The sequence below is a fragment of the Telmatherina bonti genome (genome assembly GCF_933228915.1).
Source record: "Telmatherina bonti genome assembly, chromosome: 11".
Taxonomy (NCBI): domain Eukaryota; kingdom Metazoa; phylum Chordata; class Actinopteri; order Atheriniformes; family Telmatherinidae; genus Telmatherina; species Telmatherina bonti.
In genome coordinates this window covers 29,748,087-29,774,596 of record NC_136629.1, presented here as the reverse complement: position 1 = coordinate 29,774,596, position 26,510 = coordinate 29,748,087, and the positions used below count along the sequence as shown (strand labels likewise).

General features: G+C 37.6%; 1 protein-coding gene across 1 annotated transcript; it reads right to left on the bottom strand.

The window, feature by feature from the left end:
• Positions 1–1,942: 1,942 nt before the first annotated feature.
• insyn2ab (inhibitory synaptic factor 2Ab) lies at positions 1,943–26,220 on the bottom strand (the record flags this gene model as incomplete). Its single annotated transcript, XM_079249317.1, has 3 exons — positions 1,943–2,126; positions 14,140–14,211; positions 25,061–26,220. The coding sequence occupies 3 exons, from the start codon at positions 26,218–26,220 to the stop codon at positions 1,943–1,945; spliced, it is 1,416 nt and encodes a 471-aa protein (XP_079105443.1).
• Between the last annotated feature and the right edge of the window lie 290 nt (positions 26,221–26,510).

Genomic DNA, 26,510 nt, shown 5'->3' with positions numbered 1-26,510 from the left:
AACTATGACCTACCTGGTCTTATTTGATAAGAAAAGAAAAGAAAGTAATGAATGCAGAACATTTTTTTTCTTCTAACTGGGCTTCCCATTTCAAAACATCTTGTGAAACTTCACAACTCTTTTGCCTCTTTCATTTGGCAGACATGGGAGCACACTGGATCAGTTTCAATTGAAAACATTTTAATTGTGGAAACAGTAGAAAAATGCATAATATTGCACATAATCACTAAATTGCACTTTCTCAAGGTACAGCTCTTTGCATGGATATTAGCAACCTGGATAATGTCTTTTAGCTTGTAACCTAATGATGGGAGTCCAGTTCATGTTTTCCTTACATTTCTCATACACTTATCATTGTCTACTCAAAAGCTACAGTTATAAAATGACTGTTAAGATTCATTACATACCTGTTCTGCAACACATTCTGTGTCACTGCTACATAATCAAACTTTTGTTCTTTTTTTTAAATACACGACCAAAGCTGGTGGCTACAAATCTTTTCTGCTGAGAAACATTTACTATATTCCTTTAGTTTAGTATATAGCCCTTCTGCTCCTGCTACAAGTTGATTGCACAGTTGTTTGTGTGGGTTGGTAAAGAAATGGCTGTTGCTTTCTGAGAGAGATAAAAAAAGAAAAGACAAGCTGCTAAATGGAGTTTGTAGCTGAATGGCAAGTAAAATCAATATTACAAAACAGCTCTATAATCGTGTAGTTGACATGAAACAGGGCTTAGAAATAAATTTGTTTCAAGACTTCATATTTGAGCTTTGCTGCGATGCACGAAGTGGCAAAGAGGCAAGGCAAAATTTTTAGTGGACTAAATGAAAAATGTTAAAATAGTCTTTGCTCCCTTTCTTTTTGTTGAAAATTTGAAATAAAAAAAAAGTAAAAGGAAATATTTCTTAGTTATCACAGAAAATACTCTGCTGTAGAAGTAGCTATAACATTATATGTGCTGATAAAAAAAAACAAAAAAACATCTGTTTCGAACCCAGAATGTTTCTCAATATTTCTCCGTGTCGTACCTGCTTCAAGAGGATGGTCCGAACATGTAGTCTTCAGAGTTTAACTTCACAGTAGTTTGCCAAAAAAAGATTAAGGTAATCTAAAATATTGATTCTGCACATTGTGTCAGACTGTAGGAGGAGATAACAGTGGTGAAGAAAAGTTGGCTGTCTAGTTGATTGAGGGTGAGCTAAAGAAACAGACTGACACACACAGAGAGAGATAGATAAAGGGACAAAGTTTGAGATGTGGAGGTGATCAGTTGTTTGTAAAGAGAAGCAGACGTACAGTCAGAAAAACAGAGCAGCAAGTTAATAAGAGGAGAGGACAGCGAAGGGTTGTAAGAACAGTACTGGAATTCTGTCACATACTGGTGTATGTCATTCTTTTATGCATGTTCCCATCAATGCTCAAATGTTTGTGCTTTGCTGTAGGTTGGGCTGATGTCCGTTCAAAGATTCTAGCTTCAGTCATACAAGACTCTCCACAGGGTGCCTCCTCTTGTTGCCAAGGAATATGCTCTAAAGAGGGGGAAAGATCAAAAGTGTGTTGCAATCATTGGAAGACACGACACAAAAAAAATGTGAATACAAAATGTATCCAGTAGACAAATCATCTTCACACAGATTCAATTTTTTTTTTTTTAAACACTGCACAAAAACGCATGTCACAGCTCACCTAGATTTTTGCAGGTGTACGCCGATCCCGTCCTGCAATCATACCAGAAAAAGGTTAGACTGATTTGAAAATGTTTTGTGTCTCTGCTGTCCCCCAGCTGACCTGACAGTCTCAGCTCAGAGCTCTAAATCAACAGGCCTCCATCGTCATCCGCTCACTTGGGTTGATCTCCATCTGAATATTCCTTCCACTTTGAGAATAACTGGGGTGTTAATGCTCCCAATGAAATGACCGTCTCCAAGGCCTTCATGTTTTATTCAGAGGAACCAGAGTTTCCAACGGGCATGCTTCTTTGACTCTGTCTTGGATTTGCGTTTTGGGGTGGATGTGAACACTTCATTGGAATAAGGCAGAGCAGGGCATTGTTGGCTGTCCAGGGGGCAAAGTCTCTTCATCAGGGGCTGGAGCTTATCCTCCTGTTGTTTAAAGTCCAGTTCAACACTGCAAAGGCAAGCATAAAATACAGAATGTTGAAATTTTTCAATCAATTAATTCATTATTATACTTTTTGGCAAACACCAACATCTGAAACATCTATTTGATGGATTTAAACGTTTGGTGATTTGACTGTTTGGTAACCATAAAATTTATGTGTGAGAGTTCTTTGCTATGATAATAACTAACTGATGTCCAGATGAAGGCTGAAATGGAGGCAAAAGGTTCAAATGCACAAACAGGCACTGCTGGCAGCACATATTAGTTTCGGCACATATCCATATTTTAAAGTCTTTTCTGAGTGATAGAGTTCCGTTGCATCCTCTCTCCATTTTCCATGCCTGCAGTCAAAAGGCTCCTCTGGCATAGATTATTTTCATTATGAAAAAAAAAAAACTAAATAAATAAAACAGCCAGAATGTGGGCTGCTCCTGACATCAGAATTCCACATCCATGAGAATAATCCCAGGCTGGTCATCGTCTGATTTTGTTCCGCCCCAGTAGCTGTACTCTCTCTATGATTAAAATCTCTCAGGCCTGAGAGAAATGTGGGGCTTAATCCCATCCGAATGAGACCACTGAGAGGCAGAGCAGACCCTGATTAACTGCTTGTATTCAAGCGAGGGATAAATACACTATTGTACACTATCTCCTCTCACTTTATAGCTATTGACTTCTGGTGCTCTGTTAATGTATTTATTCTTAGATTATGCAATAACTTTGAAAATATATCAGTAGAAATAGCTGGGAATGGAGCATCTGTGCATTCCAAACTAACACCTGTAAACAAAGCTTTCTTAAACAAGAAATGTGGTGAAAAAAAGTCTTGTGTTGCTTTCTGGTTTGGTGTTTTAATTCCGTGTCATTTTTATTAATTGTTTTTCTATTTGATTCAAATGACTACCACAATTTAGAGAGCTTATTCCTGCCATTCAGAGGATTATAAATGCTGCAAAAAGAGATGACACCTGATGAGACAAGGCCAATAATGTGGTCCTCACCTTGTCTAGAGGAAGACTGATGGACATTATGGCACAAAGTGTGCCCTGATGGGTTAACCGCTTTGATGGGCAGTGTAATTAGTTTGCTAAAGGATATGCTTGAATCAAAGTGCTATAATGAAACTGGAAACTGTCCTCATCCTTGTGATGAGTGTCAGTTAAGAGAAGAGCTCAGCCTCCAGGGGAGAGACCCCATGGAGGATTGGAAATTGGCTTAATAGGTTGAATCTTCCAGTGAATCAGTGAGTTAAATAAAACAAATTCAAGACAAAATACAGGAAAGTGCATTTGTAAGTGCTTAAAATTTAATGTTATTATTAATACAAAAGGAGTTTTTTTTTTTTTTTTACTTGTTTTGTTGAATTAAAGCAAAAACTCCATCTCTACAGGGTTTTCTTTATTCTCTTGTGCACTTTTTTCTTTGTTCCCACTTCAAATGAGAGCTAACACCAGCAAGTCTCCTGAATACTGAATCCGTAACAATGAGCCACTCCGCTTTCAGAATACAGTGAAAGCCTTTATCTAGGCAGAATAGCTGTTTCTTGCTGTATGTGCTGAGCATCTCTTATTCATACCATCCACTGTTCCCTTTCTCCATTTCCTTTTGCTTTTTATCACTGTTTGTATCTTTAAAACATTGCATCTTTTAAAGCTGCTGTTCAAATAACACTGACTTGACAGAAAGCAGAACGGGATGACAGCAGCACACTGCAGCACTAAAGTAGCCTTAGCAATTATTAAACAATTAATCACTTGGCAGATCATTGTGATTGCCGCACACTGTGGACAAAGGCCTGGTGGGAAGCCAGAGGCAGTACTTAACGATTCTGGTGGCACCGGGGAGCAGGTGCTTCATCTAACAAAAGCCCGATATCTAAGATCATCTGCGTGCACAAACAGATTGAAGCGGTTGGAGACAGGGTAGCTTTTCTAGGGCATTCAGCAAAGCAGATTAATCATCCTTTTAGCTATGCAGTGTGAGTAGCTGTTGCTGTGATCAGTGGTGAGCTGTTTGTTTGTCTGTGGTCGTGGTGCGCTGAGCACCATTCAATAATTGTTGCTCCTGGGAGGGATATTGCTGCTGTGAGATGTCTTTGTAGCCCTGTTTATTCTGTTCTCTGCTCTTTTCTGCTGCTGCTGGCACCTTTCGGCGTAAAGTCTCTTCCGTCCCTTGATCCCCCCCACCGTCGTTCACAGTTCAAATGATGCACATGACATAATAGAGTGGTTTAGGCCCAACATGTTGTCGTGCCTTCATAAATCTATGATGGTATCGTAGATTTAATCACCGGAGAATGACAGTTATTTCCTCAGCTGACAGGCAACGACTGAAGTGAAAACTTCCCTCTGGTTGTGTAAACTGTGTGGAAATCCTCCCCTCAGTCACGTACAGCATATCCAATACAATAGCTGCAGTGGTTGTTAGGTAGGTCGCCTTCTGCTCAACAGATACAGAGAGAAAAAAGCCTATCTCATTAATGTGAGCAGAACAAAATGGACACTCTTGACAATTGTGCAACAAAACAGCCACAGCTCCGCCATCTCAGCATGGGACACAAGAGCTAATTAGATCCTCGCATCTGATCATGTTGAAATGCACTTGCCTTTCTCTCAACTTAACTGTTTTTCAAAGTCATTGTTAGTTCCAAATTGGAAACGCTACATTGTGTAGTTTGATTCAAATGCTGGCTCTTAGTCAACACAGCATGACAGGAATAGAAGCCCATAATGCTTTGATCTGAGCATGGTTTTAATATGGGCTTCTGCTGTAGTCTAGGCTTACTCAGTGGTGGGCTTGCATTATGTGGAATTGATGCTCTCGTTAATGCATGCAGATAAGGATGGCAGGAGAACAAAAGGAGAAGAGTGTGGACACAACCCCCATCTCCGAATTGTGTTGTTCAGTTGTGTCAGATGCTCCGTTTTAATCATGAGAACACTAATAATAGCCTAATAATAAATTTTAATCCTTGCTCTAGTTGCACGAAGCCTTGAGGATTATTTTCATATCTTGCATGTTATACAGTAAGCCGGCAAACCAGGAGACTAAAACTGAAGTCACTTATTTCTTTATGTTTGCTTCACAGTAAAACATTTATTCTCAGGAATATTCATCATGAGAAACCTGTTAAGTGTCAATAGTTATGATACAATACAGCTAATAGGCTGCAGCAACAGTGTCTGGTGGTGTTGTCTTAACTGGAAAACTTAATGCCATAATTACCACAGATGAAACTTAACAGATAAATTACACAGTACTTGCATTACAAACTAAAGTTAGGTCAGTAATTATGTAATATGGAGGATTTTTTTTAAGGGACTCCCGTTTCGTCCTCTGTGATGGACAGTGTCACAACAGTTATTCCTGTAATTTATCATCTGTAGACTAGGCCTATCTATCTTTATTCTTCATGCCAATGTATGCCCTATTTGTAGCTGTGATGTATGAGATGCTGCAAAATACCAAAGGGTGGGAGGAGACTGCTTGGATACGAGCAGCAGATTGACTACCGAGCTCGGCAGCTGCTCGGCATGACTCTACTGGATATCCACGATGTGCAGAACCTCCGAAACTGAATGCTAATATTTTAGTGGCTGACAATGTTGGTTACTGTTGCAACACACACTTTTAGGGGTCATACTACGTTCCATCTTTCTGTTTATGGTTTGTTAGGGAACTCAATCTTATTTATCAATATGTCACATTGAACAGTGTCCAGGTAGGTGACTGTTGCCATCCTATCAGTTGTTTAACACACTGGACAGAGCAAAGGATAACTTACAGGGCTGCTGTGATGGGACCCCACAGCAGTTTTTGAATAATGAAGTGGTTTGTTTGACAGAGCAAAGGGTAGAAAAACTTTAAAGATTAAAATAGAGAAATTTGTTTGTTTTTTTTCCTCTTTGAGCACTGCTTGAAAGTTTTAGTACCTTAGTTTTGCTGAGGAATACTAAACAGCGCTATTTGCAGAATTTAAGGAACTGGTAACAATTGCTTTGGCAGAGACAGATAAGATCGTGATATATTACCACCCTGCTTGCCAAAGCTCTGCTCCTTTCAGAAACTGTTAAAGATCTGTTGGATGAACTGAAATAAACACCTTTTTAACAATACATAGCACAGACAGAAAGAAACTCTCCTTCTTTACTTATAGCCTGCAGACTTCATTCTGATTTTATTAGCATGCTTTAGTTTGATGACAACAGGCTGTGGGCACTTTTTGTGTCAGTGAAAACCATACAGAGTTTTTTGTTATTATTAAACTAAGTTGCCCTTATATCTGGATATCAAAAGTGAAAAGAAAAACAAAAAAAACAAAACAAAACAAAAAAAAACTCTACTGGGAGCTTTACTAGGGATTTTGTCTGTCATGAACCTTATATGACAACATGCAGTATGTCGCCGTTACATCTATTTTTTTTTAAACCTAAAGTTTCAAATTTTATATTCACTTTATGATGAGTAAAACACAATTGGCATGCTCCAACAAAATCTCCTCACACAGATAACACACTTCAATACCGATTAAAGTATACAGTTTCAAAAATGCTTTGAAAGCCCAGTCTTTGCAATGATGGCTTAACCCCTGAAAACATATTGATGAATAGACCCATTTGATCAATAATGACACAAATTCCACAGACTGCAATAAGGACACAAATTGACACATGCTTCTTTTTAGTCGCATAGCAGATCTCCATTAAGTTTAACTTAATGCTAATATTAATACCTTCCCCATAAATAATAAAAATGATCATAATTGAATTTGCCATATTTTGGTAAATGAAACCTCTTAGAGGTAGGGGATTCTCATTCATCCACTGCTGTTCATGCTTGTGATGCACTACACCCGCATGCAGGTTGGATTGATGCTCACTAATCTACACAGAAGAAAAAATTGGAAGACTGTGTTAAACCTGAAGACATTCAATATTATAACTTAATCTTTGCAGTACCACTTAGTCTTCCTTAATAAACAAGTGACATTTAATCCAGGTTAATTGTTCCATGAAAATTCTGCAGGACACTAATTGAGAACTCTTAAAAAAAAAAAAAAAAAAATCTTTTTTTTTGTACTGAAAGAGAAATGTTGACCTTGGCTCTCTCATTCTTTGTGTGATGAAAGGATACTTTAATGATGTTCCCACTTCAAAATTAAAGTCATTATCAAAGACCACTCCAGGACTCTTGGCAAGAGATGAAATGAGGGTTTTTTTTGGCCTGATTTCAAACCTGTATTTTCTTTTTTTTTTTTTTATCTCACTGTAGATCATTTGTCCTGAGCCTTGAGAAGCATTAAAAAAAAAAAAAAAAAAAAAAAAAAAAAAAAAAAAAAAAAAGAAAAGAAAAAAACTTAATACTGACTTTTACTGAACCCCACAAGAACTTCTATTGACCTAATGGGAAAAAAAAAAAAAACTACTAAGGTAATCAGACTGAGCTGTATGAAATGCAGCAATGTCAGGAAGAACTACCATGCTACATTTCTCTGAAGTCAGACTTCTGATGCTGTTTGCTGCTTGAGGGAGCGCTGTCCATGAGGAAAGCTGTCTCAGATTCCCCTCCTATTTTCCTGCTCAGTGAAGTGCTTGAGGCTTAAAGTGGGTTTTACGTTTGAGCAGAATGAGGAAGAGGGTAACGGAGTGCCTGGGAGAACGCAAGTATTCTTATCACCCACCTTGGCCTTGTTTACTTCGACATTAGAAGAGGGTCAACATCTGGATGGATGAGCACCGTATGCTAAAGGTGAACAGCTTAGCAACACATCTATTTAGGGGATGTGCATCTGTTTAAAAGCTTTATTTAGTTCCGCATGCACTCTGTCTTATGAGTTGTGAAGGCAGAGAAGATTTAAATGTTCGCTGTGACCGGAGAGTCAGATGTAGATTTAATCATTTGCTGTTTCTGGAATCTCCAGCGGTTGTTTTGCTCTGGCAGGGAGTCAGTGAGAGTAGAAATCAAGTCTGCTTAGCTTTACCACTGATGGCTACTGAAAGTCATTCTTTGATGGGGACTCAGGCTCATTTTGCAGAGGCTTGAGTCTGTTTCATGTTTTATTGACCACTGTCCAGCTGCTTTTCTTTTGCTTTCGTGTGGAGAAGTGTGAGTAGCTGGCACTCTAACTCTGTTAGCCTCCTATTAGATATAGATGGAGGGCAGCTTTTTAGTTATCTATTTATTTTTTTTTACCAGTTTTGCTGCTGGCTACCAACTTCTTCTGCATGGGAGGAGAACATGAAATAGTCCTTTTCCTGCTTCTAAAGTAAATCAAAATTTAAACAGCATATAAGGCTTGGTTGCAAAAGCTCTCATAACAAAGCAACTAAGATCAGAGTCACAAAGCAAAAACAATTTCGCACACTCAATTTAAGTTTTTCTTTTCCCTAAAGGACTTCTCATATATGCATTTCAAGCATAAACATATTGAATATTCACTGTTTACAAAGAAATGTAAGTTCATTATTTGAACATTTGTGACAAAATAAGAACATTCTGCTGCTATAAATGGTATGACGGGTGTGATTTAGGGAGTTTTACAGACATAAATTTAGATTAATCAGACATCAGGCAAGGTGTAAGAGAAAAAGTTCACCTGGACAGTGATCATCATTAAATCTCAGACTTACCGAGTATATATATATATCAACTTTCATCATAATTTTCTGTCTTTGTTCAGCTGTACAACACAGAAATGATTTACTATGATGTATGTTTTGTGTATAAATGAAAAAGTTTCCATTTGCATATATGTATCATACATGAATGAATTCGACTAATCCAAGCTTGGTAATGATTTCAACATTCATGCCGATGACCCCCCAGGACAAAGGGAGCGAAGACGTGTGTTTTGTTCTTCACAACTTTGATCTGAATCTGCATGTGAAAGAAAAAACAGACAGTAGAGGACACAGTCTGGATCTTGTTTTTACTAAAAGTCAGGATTTTTCCAAGGTTTGGGTGATGGCCGTTGCTCTGTCTGATCCTTTCTGTTCTTGCTCCCACTAAGGTGGAAGCGATCACCACCAAAAAGAGATCTCGATGGAAAAATGCCACTAAGAGGTGAAAAAACAGAATTACAAGTTCACTATGAGATCCACAAAGAGGATTTATAATCTGGGGCTCAGAAATGCAAGACAATCATTCTTTTTTCACATCATTGCTAAGAACAGCATTAAAGCTTGTGCCTTGTTTGTTACTTTTGACAGGTTAACTAATCATCTCAAGTCAGGAACCCCGGAACTTCAATCCAACCAGTCCTGTAAGGAGTTTGCTTCTTTCTTTACTGAGACAATGCAGACAATCAGGCAGTCAGTCAGAGCTTCCAGACCAGGAGCAGGTCATATGTCATCACTGTGTCCACTCAGAGGAGACATAAACATCATTACACACTTTTCTCCAATAAGTCTGAAAAACCTGAACGAGATAATTTGCCATTTGAAATCCACCACTTGCTGTTTTGACACCCTGCCAGCAGAGTTTTTCAAGGCTCCTCAGATTGTAAACAAGTATGTGGTTTCAGGTGTCTTCTGTCTGACCCTAAAAACAACTATCATCAAGCCGCTCCGTCAAAAGAATAACTTAGACTTGTTGCTCATGAGGGGCTGTAGGTTGACACCGACCCCCTGAAGACAAAATGAGAAAAAAGCTTTTAAGAGCCAAAGAAGAAAGATTGAAACTTGGAATTCAACAGCTTTAAACAGCTAAGTTAAAAGCTAACAACAAAACCAGAAACCTGGGAGTAGTCATGGACTCAGACCTGAATTTTAGCAGTCATGTTAAGGTACGTGCAAAGTCAGCTGATTGTCAATTAGAGAACGTATCAAGGATGAGAATTGATGTCTCAGCACGTCCCATGAAAATTTGTTCATGCATTTATCTTTTTCAGACTAGTCTACTGTAATGCTGTCTTTACATGTCTTCCTAAAAAGTCCACCAGACACCTGCTATTCATCCGAGATGCTGCTGCTCTAATCCTCACTCAGACCAAGAAAGCTGATCATATAACCAGTCCTCACATCTTTACACTCGCAATCTTGCTACTATTTTACAAAGCATTGAAAGATTCAGAGGGAAAATTAAATTTGGGATCTTCTGGTTTGCTATGAACCAGATTCTTCGGGTTATCAGAATCAGGTCTTTTTTTTCTGTTCCTGGAGTCAAAGCTAAACATGCAGAGGCAGTATTCGGTTTTTATGCTCCTTACATGTGGCACAAACTCGCAGGAAACTGCAGGTCTGATGACACTCTCAGCAGTTAAATCAAGGGTGGAAACTTTAGGCTTTGCTTCTGCCTTTTATCAAAACAATTCATGCAAGGCTCATGAACAATGCAACTTTTATGTCTTGCATTTTATTCGAGCTTTTTCTGTCTTCATTTCTTTGATTTTTTCAAAAGTCTGTTTTAAATTAACTTTTTTTTTTAACGCTTTCACTGTTTTATGTAAAACACTTTGAACTGCCTTGTAAATGAAATGTGCTGTATAATAAACCTGCCTTGCCTCGTCCCAAAAGAGCAAATTTGTTAGCACAGGGGGCGCCTGCAAGGGACCTTATGATATTTCATTCCCCTAAAACTCAAATGAAATTGAGCTTCAGTTCCGAGTTCCAATAAAGTCTTTCACTACAATCTGGGTCAGTCTGACACAATGGACTTATCAAGTGGAGAATAGAGCGGAGGCGTCTTGTAGGAAAAGTTATAACGAGGAAAAATCCTCAAAAAATCAGAGCATAACAATTTTTTCTTTTTGTGTCCAAAAAAAAAGCCTTCTGCAGAGTGAGGCTGCACAGTCATTCAGTGTATATTGTGAAGAGGGAAGCTTCAAGCAGAAGTTGAAAACAGATCTCTTTGCTTAAGTCAACTACGTGTTCAGAGAGGAAGGTGTGGTGTGAGGTTTTGGTTTCGTATTTTTAAGCTTTAACTATGAGAAACGCAACTGTTCAAAGTATATCCTTCTTCTATGGACTTCAGCGTATTTTCCAAAGAGTTTCACATGTCCTGTTTCAGAGAACATGAGAACAGTGGGGTTTTAGGGGTGTAGGAGTGGAGGTTTTAACATAGAAGTGACAAAATCACAGCCTAAAGGAATTTTACATCTTTATGACCTTTTATGACCTCTGAGTCATTCTTTTTCCCTTATTACATAAGAACACTTTCACACCACTAGAATAACCAGTGTTTAGTTTAAAACAAAAATAAAAGTCCAATTAAAAATGAAATAAATGAATGCTGGTGGGAGATTATTTAGAGTCCTGTGTATGTGTAAACCCCTTTAAGTCCTACTGTGCAACACAAAACATTTTTATCATTCCAGTATGTAAAAGGTTAAATGTGTTATGGAGTGATAACATTTTTTGTTCCTCATATACTCAGGGTCACAGCATTTCCTGCTTTTACCAGCTCACTTCCCACTGGCTTGCTTTCTGTTTTTTCCCCATCCCATTCAGGTCATACATTCCCCAGAAACTCCTTGCAAATGATTCTGGATCCATTATTCATCCCATCATCCACTGCAGTAAAAATATGGTATAGTGCAACATCCACTATACGTTCCTGTCAATTGCTGTGCTGAAAATTGCTCCCTCGGGTTATTTATTCAATACATTTCCAGATGATTCTCTGATTCCTCCATTTTGGATTAAATCATTTGTTTATCTGGTTATTTATTATTCCCTATACCTCAGCCAGCAAGTATATTGCTTTCCAAATATTTATTTTCCAACTTACCTCCCAGTGCATGTCACTGATTTCTTTGCAAAAGTTCACAGATCCAACCCTCCCATCCTCCCTCCCTCCCTCCTTGGTCATATACCAAACAACGAAAGCACCTCGAGGAGGAAAAGAGAGATCACTCAGGCTGCAGCCAGCAGTTCTCAACTCCTAGGCTTCCTGTTTTGCACCATCATCCTACTCACATTATTAAGAAAACATGAAAACAGAAGGATTCCACCCAAATGAAAAACCTATTACTGAAAAAAAAAAGTATATCTTTATTGTTCTATCATATAAATAATTCTGTATTGTTAAAATAAATATGTAAAATCACTAGATTTTGTTCAAAATGACCTAAGAAGTAAAAAAAAAAAAAAAACTAATATAGGGGAGTTTAACCTTGTATTTTTTCTAATGTGTCCCATCACTGAGTTCTCAATAGCTTTTCTTTGAATATTTGTCCTGGCTTGACAGATTTCTGTTAGTTTTTCTATAAACAGTTGCTGCTATTTTATGTATTTTAAGTCCAGTCCGTGTGACAGAGGAATCTGGTTTTTGGTCATTAAGGCTCGTAATAAAAGCCAATTATGTTTTTAAGCTCCTAACCTAAAAGATAAATCAAGTGAGACAAAAACTTTACAACTTTACAAAGAAGTCATTTTGAGGCTTCTGAGACCTTTGAAAGCCTGTCTCAAAGAAATCAGTAAAAACTTTTTTTTCCTTAAATGGATGAATGGAACAGAATCAGGTGAATGGAACAAATCCAGAAAAGACCAGTGCAAGAGATGATGCATTTGGACCCTCAGGTGATCCATCTGCTGTTCACTGAAGCTTTATCTGAAATGATCTCCATGGAACAGCAGCTGAAAAGAAGCAATTCCTGAAGGGGAACTCGGTGAAGATTTCTGTATACCAAATTACACCAGAGTTAGACTAAAATTCAGTGTGAGCAGGGTTTATGAAGTGATAAGCCTGCAATGAGTCCAGATCTCAACATTACTGAAGCTACAAAAGAGTTACAAAACAACCAAAACCACAAGAGGAGCTTTGTAATGTAAAAAGTCTATTCTTCTGAAGACTGAAAGAAATGTCAGGAAAGCTTGTTTAAAAGTGTTCAGATTATGTTGAAGAATAAAAGTGCTAAAACTGAATACTGGCTTAAACTTGTAAAAAGTACACAATTTTTCACTAAACTGCTGCAAACTGTTTATATTTTTTTTGGCAATATACGTAGAAATTAATCATGGCTCATTACATCTGCACAGCTCAGCAGATTCTAAAATGCCCTAAAATATTGATTAAAGGGAACCTTTAAAATTTAAAATGAAAACAGAAAATTTTAGTTGACTCCATCATTTAATATTGATTTTAAGATAGCTAATTGTCATACTTTTCACTTACCATTTTACCATACACTGTGTGTATTAGTACTATTCTTTTCTGTGTTAGGTGGTAACCACACTTTCTTGCTCCTTTTAGCTGCATGAATTCTAATTCAATCCAATATAGTGCGCCGTTCAGCCCTTTGAAACATACCACTATAAATATTGATATTGTGATTACTTTTATGTCTTTACTAAATTAAGAAAATTAGTTATTTGACATTTGTAGAAAGTTATGTTGTTTTACATGTTTGGACAACATATTAATTGTGGTTCATTAGCTCAAAAAAAGGACAAAAACTTTTTTTATTTTTTCAAATACAAACAAAGATGTTCATAAGGTACTGGGATAATACCAACTGAAACAGTTATGTATCAACTTTTGCTAAATAAACACAAAATAAACATAAAAAGTACACCCATAATTCATTTAAACCCTTCCACAGTTTGATGTAATATTGAGATCACAGAGCTGCTGCTGTATCTGAAAAAGCCTTGAAGAAGAAGCCAAGTGTCAAACTGGCTGAGCTAATTACTGCAGGCTGTTATTAAGCTAATTAATGCTGATTCCTGTAAATACCTACTAAATAAAATACAGCTGCATTAATACAATACTGAACAAAAGTAAATTAGGGTAGATAACGATTTCCTCTAATGATCAAGATTAATGTGAAACATTCAGAACAGTTCAGTAGAAATCTATTCTTATCGACTATTCCAGTGCCAAATTCAACCACACTTGGTGCAGAGATTCCAGATTTTGGATGGTCCCATGTATAAAATGTGAGTTTTCACATAAATTAAGATGCAAGATTAGCTGCCATGAATGACTCACGAAGCATCACTGCCTCAAATAACTCATAAAAAAAAGCCTGTTTATTTCACATTTAATGCAGCTGTAGTGAGTGGCATCGCCAAAGGCCCACCTGTAAATGATGCAGGCGCTGTTTCTACATGTATCGCAGTTGGCTGTGTCTTGTCCCGTTCTGTAGGTGAGCCTGTGAACAAAAGAGATGGAAAGATATGTATGATCTGCAGGGACAGTTTAACATTGCATTTCAACACCTGTGCTTTGGCTATCAGATTTGTTCAACCTCGTTTTCATGCTGCATTGCTCGCAGCTGGGTTCTGATCCAGCAGATCTCCCAGATTTGCTTAATTAAGAGTGTGGGCTTGCTGATGCTTTATAACAGGATTACTGTGCTTTGCAATCGCATTCTGCAATATGTCTTCCATGTCTTTGTTCTATGGGTAATGGCATGTAAGAAGCAAATAACTGCTACATGACTCACGAACAATGATAAATCAGCGTCTTGACATTCTGCACGTCGTTTTACATTTTTGCCACCTATCCTGCTCAGTCTTCTGCGGACAGATATTTAAAGAAAAAAAAAAAAAGCAATTACCATGATTTAGTTTTTTTGCCCCGTGGGTCTGATGTCTGAATAAGCAATGGGATTTTTATGCTGAAAGCTCTTTGCAAAGCGCCAGCTGCAAGCCAGGTGACACTTCATGTTAATATGTCCACATGTTAAATTGAAAACACTAAAACTCCAGTGACTTTTACTGGTTTAACAGTTTCAATTTTACATTTTATTGTCATTATCTTGATTACTCTATAGGGATTTACATAGACACGTGCATGCAGTGTTGTTTACACTATATACACTCTATACACTGTTTACACTCTATACACTATATGTCACTGAATGCACTGGTAATCTACAGTGATGTCGGGATGACATGGGAGGAGCCCGTTAGAGTCGCACATGTAATTGCATGCTGTCATGGCAGCCCTTCAACCTGATAGATGACATGTGGAGGGTGTGGACCTCAACTGTTCATGATGATGACACGAGAGGTGACCTCACTGAGGGACACGGTGAAGCCTGTGCTCGGATTGAAAATGCTGATCAGAGCTCAAGGGCAAAAAGTTCATCCATCCTGCCCCCTTCGCAAATAAAGTCTCTTCCAACAGCTGCGAGCAAGGACAGTAACTCACAGCACAGACAAGGTCTAATCTGGAGCTGTGCAGCTGCACGATGAGTCCAGTAATTTAAAGAGCTTTGCTTTAATAATCAAAGTGCATTAACCTAAATTTATAATCAGCGCTTGTACATAGCACAACCTTTTCCTATCCGGGGTAGAAGGTTCATGACCTTTTCTACAGAGACTGTACTGAAGCACAGATTACCAGGTTGAGAAATTCTTCATGGGGAAAAAACAAACAAAAACTTCACTTCTCAAAGTTCTTTAGTTCCTCAAAGCGAACTGTTAGTGTGGACTAACGGCTGTGTGGTTTGCCTACGTCAGCTTTCCTGGGATGTGCCCTGCCCTCATCATTCCACTTTTACTGTCAACACCCCTGCCTTGCTGCCTGCTGCTCTGCTCTGCCTGCCTGAACACTACATAATGTGTGAACAAAAGCAAAGCTCTACTGTGCCAAGTCAATGTTTTATTAATTGTTACCCTCATAGCATAATGCCTAAGTCATATATTCAGAAATGATGATGCATGATGAGTTAGCAGTGTTGGGAAGGTAGAATTAGATAGCTGTCACAATTTGGCCAAAATATTACTTCTGTAATTACACTGTTGGCCTTACAATATAATGTAAACATGTACTGTAGCGAGAATTACAGTTACTCACTTTAAGAGGAGGCTTTTTTTTTTTTCTTTTCTGTATATTGATTCATTGTTTTACCATGGTGTTAACCCTTTCATCACCTCTGGGTTGCTAGCAAACCAGTAGTACACTTCATCACCATCTGGTGGTATAGAACAGGTTTGACATTAAGATATGGTTAGATATAACTACTGTAAAGCGTTTATTTAGAGCAGGTACTCCATATGGGGCTGCATAGCAGTACTGCAAGAAGGTCGCTAGTTGGAGGCTTGGCCGTGGAAAGGTTTCTATAAGTTGCCTTAATGTGAAGAGTTTGTATGTTCTCCTTGTGTATGCGTAAGTTCTCTTTAGGTACTCCGGCCTCTTCCCAACCCCCACAAAGTCATACATGTTAAGTTAACTCGTGAGCAAGAATGTGAGCATGAATGGTTTGTAATTCTGCGTTGGTCTATGATGGCCTGACGACCTGTCCAGGGTGCACACTGCCGCTCGCCTACTTATTGCTGGGACAATCCCAGTTTCCTTGGGACTTTTAACTGGACTAAGAGGTATAAAAGGTGAATGGAGGATTAAAAAAAAGAAATGCATCCTATTCACTGGCACACCATATAAACCACAAAGCATCACAGTAATTTTGCTGAGGTTTAGAAAACATTAAAAGTGAAACATGATGATCAAATGGATTGTTTATACTTCCTCTTTTAAAAATGTCATTGAAAAGTCTCCAACAAAAGAGAAACATTTATTCACCAAATATAAAGTGAAATGAAAACAAAAGTAATCAAAATTTCCAACTGGACTTCGCAACACAAAAATAGTTCATGGACCATGAACTGAACACTTTCCTAAATTTCCCTAAAAGGGGATTTTGTTGATGAAATTAGTGTGACCTATGAGGATATGTACAGTTTGGAAAGTAATAGACAAACTAACATGAAACATCTCAATGAGCTGTTGACCATGTCTTGTCATATTAGCTTCCTGCAATTCTTGAGAAATTTTACAGATTTCCCCTTATTTACTGTTACCGTCACCAAGGATATGATGTTTTTGCCACCTTTATCTGCTTGTCTGTCTGTTTGTTAGCAACTTTATGCAAAAGCTATATGCAGATTTCAATGACTTTTCTTGTATGTGTCTTGGTTTAATTTATGTTTAATAAAATTTTGGGAGTGAAATTTAAGTAACCGTGAACAGGAATTTTAAAAAAGGTTCTTCAAAATATGTGTGGAAATGAGCTGGGTGTGGACTGCACTCTGAGTGATTTTCTAGTGATTATGGAGGCTAAAGGAGCTATCTATTTGGATTTAGGTGATTGTGAAGGACATTACCTACAGCACAAATAATTCTCATTACATCATAGAGTGATCCGCCTTCCTCTGATCTGTGGATGGGAGCATTATTATTCTGGAAGAGACCACTTCGATCATTGTTTGCAGTGACCCTTTCCTTTAAGGGGTCTAGAGCCAACAAATCCCTTCACAGCAGGGGTTAGGTTCATGTGTGTAGGTTCTTTTCATACATGCCAAACAGGCAGTCATTCCCTTGCTGAGACTAACGTGAAGAATGACTGATTTTACTGTTCTTTTTCTGAGTAGACCAACACCTGTACTTGCATTTGTGATCTATCTGCATTATTTACTGTTGTTTTTGCAGATTTGAACATGAACATCACAAGAGTCTGATAAGCAGTTTTTGTTACTGAGGCTTTTTCTAGATTACTAAGTGATCAGATTTATGCCAATAGAAATCGATTCCCCCCTATATTTCTCCATCTCAACAGGATCTTAAACTCACCAGGTTACCCCTATGTTCCTGTGAAGACTTCATCTACTCTCCACTGTAACAAGTTCTATTATTAAAGCTGCTCGGCCATGACTGTTAAAAGTGGAAACTGATTGTGAAATGGAAGAAATGAAAACTTGATAAGGCTGCCTGTAAGTTCATGCATCAGAATGGTGGCATACTCTATCTGCCAATGTGTGTAAAATTAGAAGAAATTGGAAACAGACCACTCAGACCACCTGCCTGATCCATTTATGTTTCAATTTGGGACTTTGCTGCATTGGTCTGCAACACAATGGCAATATCTGATGTTGCCCATTGTTCTATATTTTAGTAACATGAATTGTTGGTCTGAATGTTACCAAAATAAAATTATAATAATTCTACAAATAACTTTAACCGGACCAGCAGTTCATACTTGTTGCAAATGTGACGTCTGCTTTGTGTATTTATGTTTATTGGTCATTGATAATATTGTGCCTGCCTTTTCTTTTATTGTACAGCCAAGTTATATTTAAAGGGCTCTATACATAAAGATGGTATGGTCTGATATGGTATGATGTGGTATAAGCTGTGCTTTCAAGGGAAGAATACTCAAACCTTTAGAAACTACTGTAACAAGCTTTTTATTAATGTCACTGCCAGAATCAAATGTGGAACTTCTCTAAGTTGCAGCATTTCAAACAGCTCATAAATCTCCATAGTGATTTAAACCAGCCAATTTGGAATCAGATCACATCCATTTGCTGGAGTATTTTAAATCAAAGAAGATGAAATGAGAAGGTAAAAGAAAAAACAAATTGTTGTTCTGGAAGAAAAAGAAAGTTACAAATAAGTCCACATATGTGTGTTGGCACATGTGTGACAAGTCTGGAGAGTTTTACAGAGGTACAGAGATTCTGCAGTCTGGGAAGAACAACAACACATTGGTGTATTGTCATCCTGCAAGTAGATGTTCATTTGCTGTAAAAAAATATTAAAAATATCTATTATTTTATTTATTGTGACTCTAAGAAGTAAAATAAAAGCAGTTCAAATCAAATTCATCCTTAGTATGTAAACATTTGTTGTAATTTAGAACTGTTAAATAACGTGCACAAAATCTGTAATAATCAACTGTTATTTGCCCTTCATTTATATTGGAAGGATGAATACATCGATTTGGCCCTGTTTAGGAACTAGAGGGGACCGGGGTGTATCCATGATGTCAAAGCGTGAGATGCTGCATACATTGTTGACATGTTTTCAGTCCATTTTCAAATATTGGATATGTTACTGCAGTTTGGATCTCACCCGCACCCGTGGGATTGGGCAGGGACAATAAGGACATGTCCCCATCAATATCTTGCACCTCCTGCATTATCCATGTCATTTTCCGGATCAGGTCCTGCCTTATAACCCATTTAAAATGCTCTGATGAGCGTTTTCATTTGTTTCTTGCTGTTCAAAGCAGTAGTGCTTGTTGGTACTAAAGGTGGTTGTGCCTGGTGTCAGAACTTCAGGAATAATACAAACAAAGGGGGACATAAGTTGTTTTAAAACAAGTCAGCATAGAAGTTTAAGTCAATAAATAAGAAATCATTTTCCAAGTGCCATATTGTCAGTAATAATAGTGGAATTGATAATCACTAAGCGACACTTATTTCCTTATACTGTCAGATGACAAAATCAAAGTGATCAGGCAGTTTAGAGAGAGGAGAAGATGCTGAGGCAGGTGAGCTTTGATACTCTGAGTTGTGACTTGGTCTGTGTGATTAAAATTTAATCAAAGTCATAATATGTCATTCTGAATTGTTTACCTGACCTTCACATAATTACTGCACAAACTGAAAGAAGCAGTTTTAATTGATACAGATTCCCCCCAAAAAGGGACAAAAATAAATGTAATATGTTTGACAAGAAAAATAATGATGCAAAATTAGCATTTTTAACCTCAGATATTCTATGAAGTTACAATGAATCATAGCGATCGCATATAGATTTTCTCGTTTAAAATGATTATGGCTACACTAATGGTGATGATGAAGCTCTTTGTAGCTGTAGTTTCTCATTATACTTTCATTTCCATCTGCTAACGGTCATATTTTCCTTCAAGGTTTTATTCAGTTGATTAATTCAGTTTGCACCATGTCTGTAAATTATTGATGTGAAACAAATACGCCGACAGATGTCTTCAACTCAAATGCATGTTCAGTCGCACTCAAAAATCTGAAAAACTGAAAAAGTCCATGCATGAAGCAAGTATGGCCATGTCACTGGAGCATACCAGGGAACATTTTATACTGACAATCACATGTTTTCAAGTTTCTGATGAAGCAGACACTATATAGTCTGCAGACCAGTAAAAAAAAAGTCTAAAGAAATATTTCTCCCACTGGATAAAGTAGCTGCAGTACACGAGCAGTTTGAAAGAAAAGTCACAAAACTCTGTGACACTAACACATCTTTTCAAATACAGGAATGAGAATAATGAACAGGGGTGGGAAATACATCTCCCATCTTGCCATATAAAAGCTAAAAACTTCTTCTAAACTTCTAAAAGGAAATCTAAAACTTCAAATGAATTTAAATAAACAATAACTATGTTTTCAATAGTGAAATAAAAAAAGACAAAAGTTAATTGGAATTTACAAGAAATCTAGATCTTATTAGTACAACTGCATTTCAGTGAAAAAAAAAATTATATATATATATATATATATATATATATATATATATATATATATATATATATATATATAATTTTAGCAGCACAATGAAACAAAAGAGACTTCTTTGTATAAAATGCTGTCAGAACACAGTCGTAAACACAAACAGATCAGGCACATGGAGTCCCGGAGCATGAACTAGTTATGACAAAACTAAGCCAAATATCTAACAAAACAGAAAATTAATGGTCTTTGCAAAAGATTGAACCTTTAATTTTTACTAAGTTATTATAATCAGGTTAATATTTTATATTGCAGTGTGTATTGTTCATTATTAAAATCACTTTCTGTCAGATGAATCATAGTTTAAATTAATGCCCTGAGAGAAACAGGTCAACTTTGCAATGCCCAGATGACATTGCAACATTAATAACAGGAGACCACAGTCCAGATATTCACGCTGTTGTCAGTGTGGGAAGATGTGAGGTAATGAGGACTGGCCACCTCAGTAATTTGTCTAAAGCTTGGAAAAATCAGGAAAGACTATTTTGGACTGCACTATAGAAGCAAGCCTTTCTCTTCTCTGATTACACTTCTCTAATAACACTTGCACACAATGCAACACAACATTGTGGAGACTCCACAGCAGGACTAGTTTTCTGGAGATGAAAGGCAAAGTGCTATGAGGCTGCACTAATTGAGCTTTGAAAACTGAGTTGTACAGCGCTACACTAAGGTGGCTTGTTCTGATATGAAAATGACTTCAACATAATTTAGTCAAAGTTGGAATGAATTTTTGAGATGGAATATGTTTATTCCTAGGTTTGTGCTACTGTCAAAGAAGTAAAAGTGATTTGGCTCAAAGGCTTTTCTGAATTTTGCTGATGCTATTTCTAATTTAAATGTCTGTATAAATACAATATAAATGTAGTAAGTTGTTTTACATTACAGAGGAACTGCTGTTTTGTACAAAAATTCCACTGAAAAACATGTATAAGTGTCACACAACTGGTTATGTTTTTTGTATTTAAACTCATGGTATAAAGAGCTTGTCTTTAGTCAGACTGTTAATGGTCCGCTGAAGATGAACTTCAACCCATAAAGACCTAACCCATGAAAAAATTACCAAAAAGTCCAATTTTTTAAAATGAGGTCTTTGTTTGTCCCTTTAACACAATGTAAAAAAAAAAGAAACACATTTTTTAGGGATATTTGCCATTTATTACCATGTGGTATATCATTTTTTATAGTGTAATCTTCTGCTTTCTGGTTTCCATTAAGGGGCAGAAAACAGAAATCTGATTGTATTTCACAGGATTTTGAGCAAAGTTTGTACCATAAAGGGATGCAAAATGTCTCAGAAACTGTGTGTCATATATGGCATGCTGGTTCTTATGGGTTAAAATGTTGATCTGACCTGATTCTATAATATATATAGACGCCACATTGCATCACGCTGCCTATACGAGCTGGTGTTTCATTGCACCGCCATCTTGGATGGGTCTCCCATGTGCCTCCAATGCATTTTTTGTAAGGTATAGGCCCAATCACAACAATAATTTCATTTTTACCTGATATTTCTCACAGTAAAGCTTGTTAAAAACAACATACTTTTATGTTAGAATATGTTTTATAATGCTATTTAACTAAGACATAAGATAGCTACAGTATAAATAAATGTTTAAATGAATTTGATACAAAAATTTTTGATTGTTTATTGATGCATTTGGATTTATCTGTCTATTTTTATCGGGTCAAATAAATTATTATTCAACCTCGTGAAATGTAAGTCTACACAATCTGCATTTAAAATTTTGCGGGTTATTGCAACCGTATGCTGAACAAAATAAGGGAATAGTTGCTGGCTTTCTCTTGACTATGGTTGACTCATTGTTTTATTTACATTTATTAGTTTATCAATATACAGATACAGTTGTACACAGTCTGAAACTAAAGTATTGTATCAAAACTGTGCAATTCTAAAGTTACCCAGAAAAACACTCAAAGAGCACAAACCTCTGCCAAGGTCTTTAAAAAGTTCCTGGATCCAAACGGTTATCTTGATCCCCACCAAAATTAAATCAGCTCTTCCTTTTCACTTTTCCAACATGTCCTGAAAATTTCATGAAAATTCGTTCATGACTTTTTAAATTATCTTGAACACAGACTGACAAACAAATAAAGCCGGTAAAAACATAACCTCCTTGGTGGAGGTAGTTATGCTACCATGTAAAACTCTCTTTGTGAGGCATCAATATCATATTTTTCCATAAAACACCTCATAGGAGTAAAAATTATCATTTGCATTTAGTAGATTATTCACTGTGTAAACATTATTTATCAACCAATTACTTAGAAAAGTGTATTGTTTGTGTGTGATATATATGCGTTGTTCCACAGAAAACAGTTATGTGGGGAAACTACGTTGACTCTGCAGCAAAACTCGAAAGCGGAAACCCATCCAATATGGCGGCAACGCTGGTTCAGTCTCCAGCGCTCAATAAGGCGTCTACATGTATATCATGTCTATGGTATTCAGAGGGACCCTCCTTATGGTATGGAGTGACTAATAAAACCTTTTAACCTTTTTGAAACCTTTGGTGAACCTCCGATGAAACATCAGGCACAACAATATGACGATTCAACAAACATGATCATAAAATTATGCCATACATCACATATAACAAAGTGACCAAACTGATCCACACACACATGTCAGGTTTCTGTTTGGTTACAACTCCTGTAACTTTTCTGCTTCCTCCCATTTTCCTTATTATTTACTTTTTTATGCATATATACCTATGAAACTTAAAGCTAGCATTAGAATAAGTTAACATGGATTGAGACACTCATGTTTAGGAACACAAAATAAGCACTTATTAGATTTTTTTCTAGCTAGACTGCATTGCCTCATTGAATTGGGAAAGGAGACAGTGTTCTTCTGCATCTCTTTTATTGACACCAGCAGCAAACTTTAATTTACTGAAGTTGTTCCTGAATTAAATAAACCTTCATAGCTGCTTTCACGGTACTCCAGGATTGCAGACATTTTGTATTAAAAACTGTTGTCCCTGCCCCTGTTTGCCCTGGTCTGTGACAGCACATTAATCCCTGTAGTTTAAAAACGGTTGATTGTTCCTTTCGTTTGTATAAAGGATGCAACTATGTTGGATCATAAGTAAACAATGTTGAAATCAAAACTTTTTGCCCATTAGAAACACACCATGCGGTCACCAAACGTGTGCTGATACTTCTGCCCTGAAATAATCAGCTGTGTAGGAAAATGTGTGCCATTACTGTGCATTTGAGTGAAAGCTAAACAAGGTCTTATTGAAGAATCAAGTGTTTCTCTTTAAACATATGTTTTATCTTCTAAGCCAGTACATTTTTTCTTCATTATGACATAATTTTTTCTTGTGCTAATTGCTTAAATTTGGGTTGCAATGATAGGTATAGGATACTATGTGTGTGTGGATTACTCAACTTGTATAAAGATTCATTAACTATTTAAAATTACCTTACTCCTTCTGAGTCACTACTTTCTTACTTTCTTTCTCAGTCAGATTTCATGGCTCTGTTAAGTTAAACACACTTTATACAAATACAATGTTTGTGGGGTCAATTTATAATTTAGTGCAAGGATGACGCTTGTGACTCTACAACATATTTTTTACAGCAAATTCCCAGTTGTTGGGTCATACTCACAACAAAGAAAGCCCTACCTTAAACAGCGCTTCATGTTTGTGGTTTTGCCTTTTTTCCAAGTTGTAGTTTTTCAACAGAAAATCCCAACAACACATTTTACATATCCCGACTTGGCAGGTTTTATTTTCATTTATGCACAGGTTTAGATTAATATACATGCATGCTGTGATGGGATGGCAACCTGTCTGGAGTGTACTCTTCTTCTCACCCAGTGATTGCTGGGATAGGCTCCAGCTTTCCTGTGACCCTTCATTGGACTAAGTGGTTAAGAAAATGAGTGAATGAATGTTCTTGTCCAGTTGTGCACAGGCCTAATAATTACCAGTGATTAATTACTTCAAAGGAATGAAGGACCAAAACTCACATTTCACACAGGTATGAAATGAATACACATGGTAGTGTCTTTAGAAAATAGCAAACCTTCTAGGCCAGAGATCAACAACTCTGGACTTGTTGATCCAGTGTCCTGCAAGTTCTCTATTTCCCTGCTGCAACACGTCTGACACAGATAATGGATTTTTAAATAAAGCTTGTGCAGAACTGAACAGCAAGCTGGCGGAGAACCCTTTAATTTAAACCAAATGTGTTGCAGCAGGGACTCATCGAAAACCTGCAAGACACTGGCCGACGAAGTCTGGGGATGGTGATCCCTGTTCTAGACCAACTCCCTAGTTTATATCAATCTTGATGTATTTGTGCACCGAATGTTCCTGTGAGGTGAGGTTTATTACTGCTGCTGTTTCTCCGTTTCTAAAAAGAGCAGTTAAACAACCATCTTGTGGGAGATTTACAACCTAACTCTGTGCTTTGGGGGTCTAGCCTGGATGAAGTTATCGTGGTATATGAATATATTTTTGTGTGCCAAAATGTGTGAGCACAAAATTTCAGAATAAACAGATAAAACAGACAAAAATATATAAATAAGACTGAAGTTATAATAAATTTGTATCGACCGTAATCATAGTGCTTCTCTGCATTAAATGAAATGTACATATGTCGTGTTTACTAAGCATGTTTACCTTCAGGTATAAAACAATTCAAAGTGTACCAGAAACAGTGTGCAGTGTGGAAGTGTTGACTCACCCCTCCCTCTGTGCTTCACCCTTCTCCAGCTCTTGAATAACTCCAAGAAGGACCTTGATGGTTTCCTGGCTTGAGTTGATGAGGCTCTCCATGGCCTGCAGCTGTGCTTTGATATCCTTGTCTCCAGATAAGGGTATTATCTGCTGGCTGCTCCCCATGCCTTGGGTTCCCGTGCCTCCTGGTAGAAATCCCTCGTCCCCCTCAACTGATCGCTGCAGTTTAGAGGAGGCAGACACATGCCTTGTCCGACATTGCCCTTGTGACTGCACAGAACATTTAGCACTATGAGGAAAGGGTTGGGACTGCTGTTCACCCAACTGCAGACCCTTTTTCCGTTTACAGCTCACAGAGGGGCTTCCTATTGACGCCACCTGTGTCAAAGAGTTCCATGCAACAGGGCCCATGCCCTTCGGCTTGTCCTGTGAAAACTCTGAGTCAGCCAGCTGGCGCTTTGAGGAAATGCCAGCATCCGTGTCTTCTTTGGATAATCCTTTGTGTTTGGTCCGTTTCCCACAAACCTGGTATTCTGGTTCACTTTTAGAAGGAGGGCTACTCAGCTGGCCCTCTTCTGAGAAATGTGATGAGTCTGGACACGAGGGTCCATCCAAACAGTTGACGCTGGAAAGCAAATCCTCTGTGTCGCTGCTGTCATTGGGGTGGTGAAGCAGAGCTTTTGTCTGCCCCACAATCTTACCCTTGTACTCAGAGGATTCTCCAGCAGGTTGTTCATCCCCTTTTCCTGTCTTTATATCACTCAGAAACCCATTGTTTTGTCCTCTGTAATCTTCCACTAAAGCAGTATGTTTGAACGTATGTCCTTTTTTCCTCTCAAAAGGAAAAGTTTTATATCGCTTAGTGAGGTCTGGGGAGGTCTGAACACCAGTGCTCCTGGTCACGTTTGGAATAGAGCGCCTGGCAGGCATGGTCAAGTATTTTCTGTGTGTTACTTTGCAGGAAATGGACCTCGAGTGTCGTCCCCGATGTTCTCTCTGAGCTTCGCAGATATCCTTAAAACGTACTTGTAAGGCTTTGTTTCTTTTCTTCACCAGCAGCTTGTCTGAGTCTGATCTGAACTCTGCAGAGTGCGATGGGCCGGTCTCTGAGTCGGATTCATCTGAATTTGAGAGAATAACACATTTGATGTCCTCTTTGCTCACCATAGTTCCTAAAAAAGAAACAAAAGATAAAGAAGAAGAACAATAAGAAATATGAAGAAAAGTGAGAGCTTTTGTGCCTGTAACCTCATGGGAAGGAATTTAATCTGATCTTTGCTTATTCTTTTCTGCTTTTGGGAAAACTCCAAAAAGAATCTGAGCCAAAATCCAAATTTGAGATCCATAAGCAGTATTCATCAGGAAGAATAGTGACATTTGCCAAAAGTAAAGCATAAAAACACATCAACACATCAAAGATAAAAGTACTCCCTCTTGGTTTACAGCAGGGGTGTCCA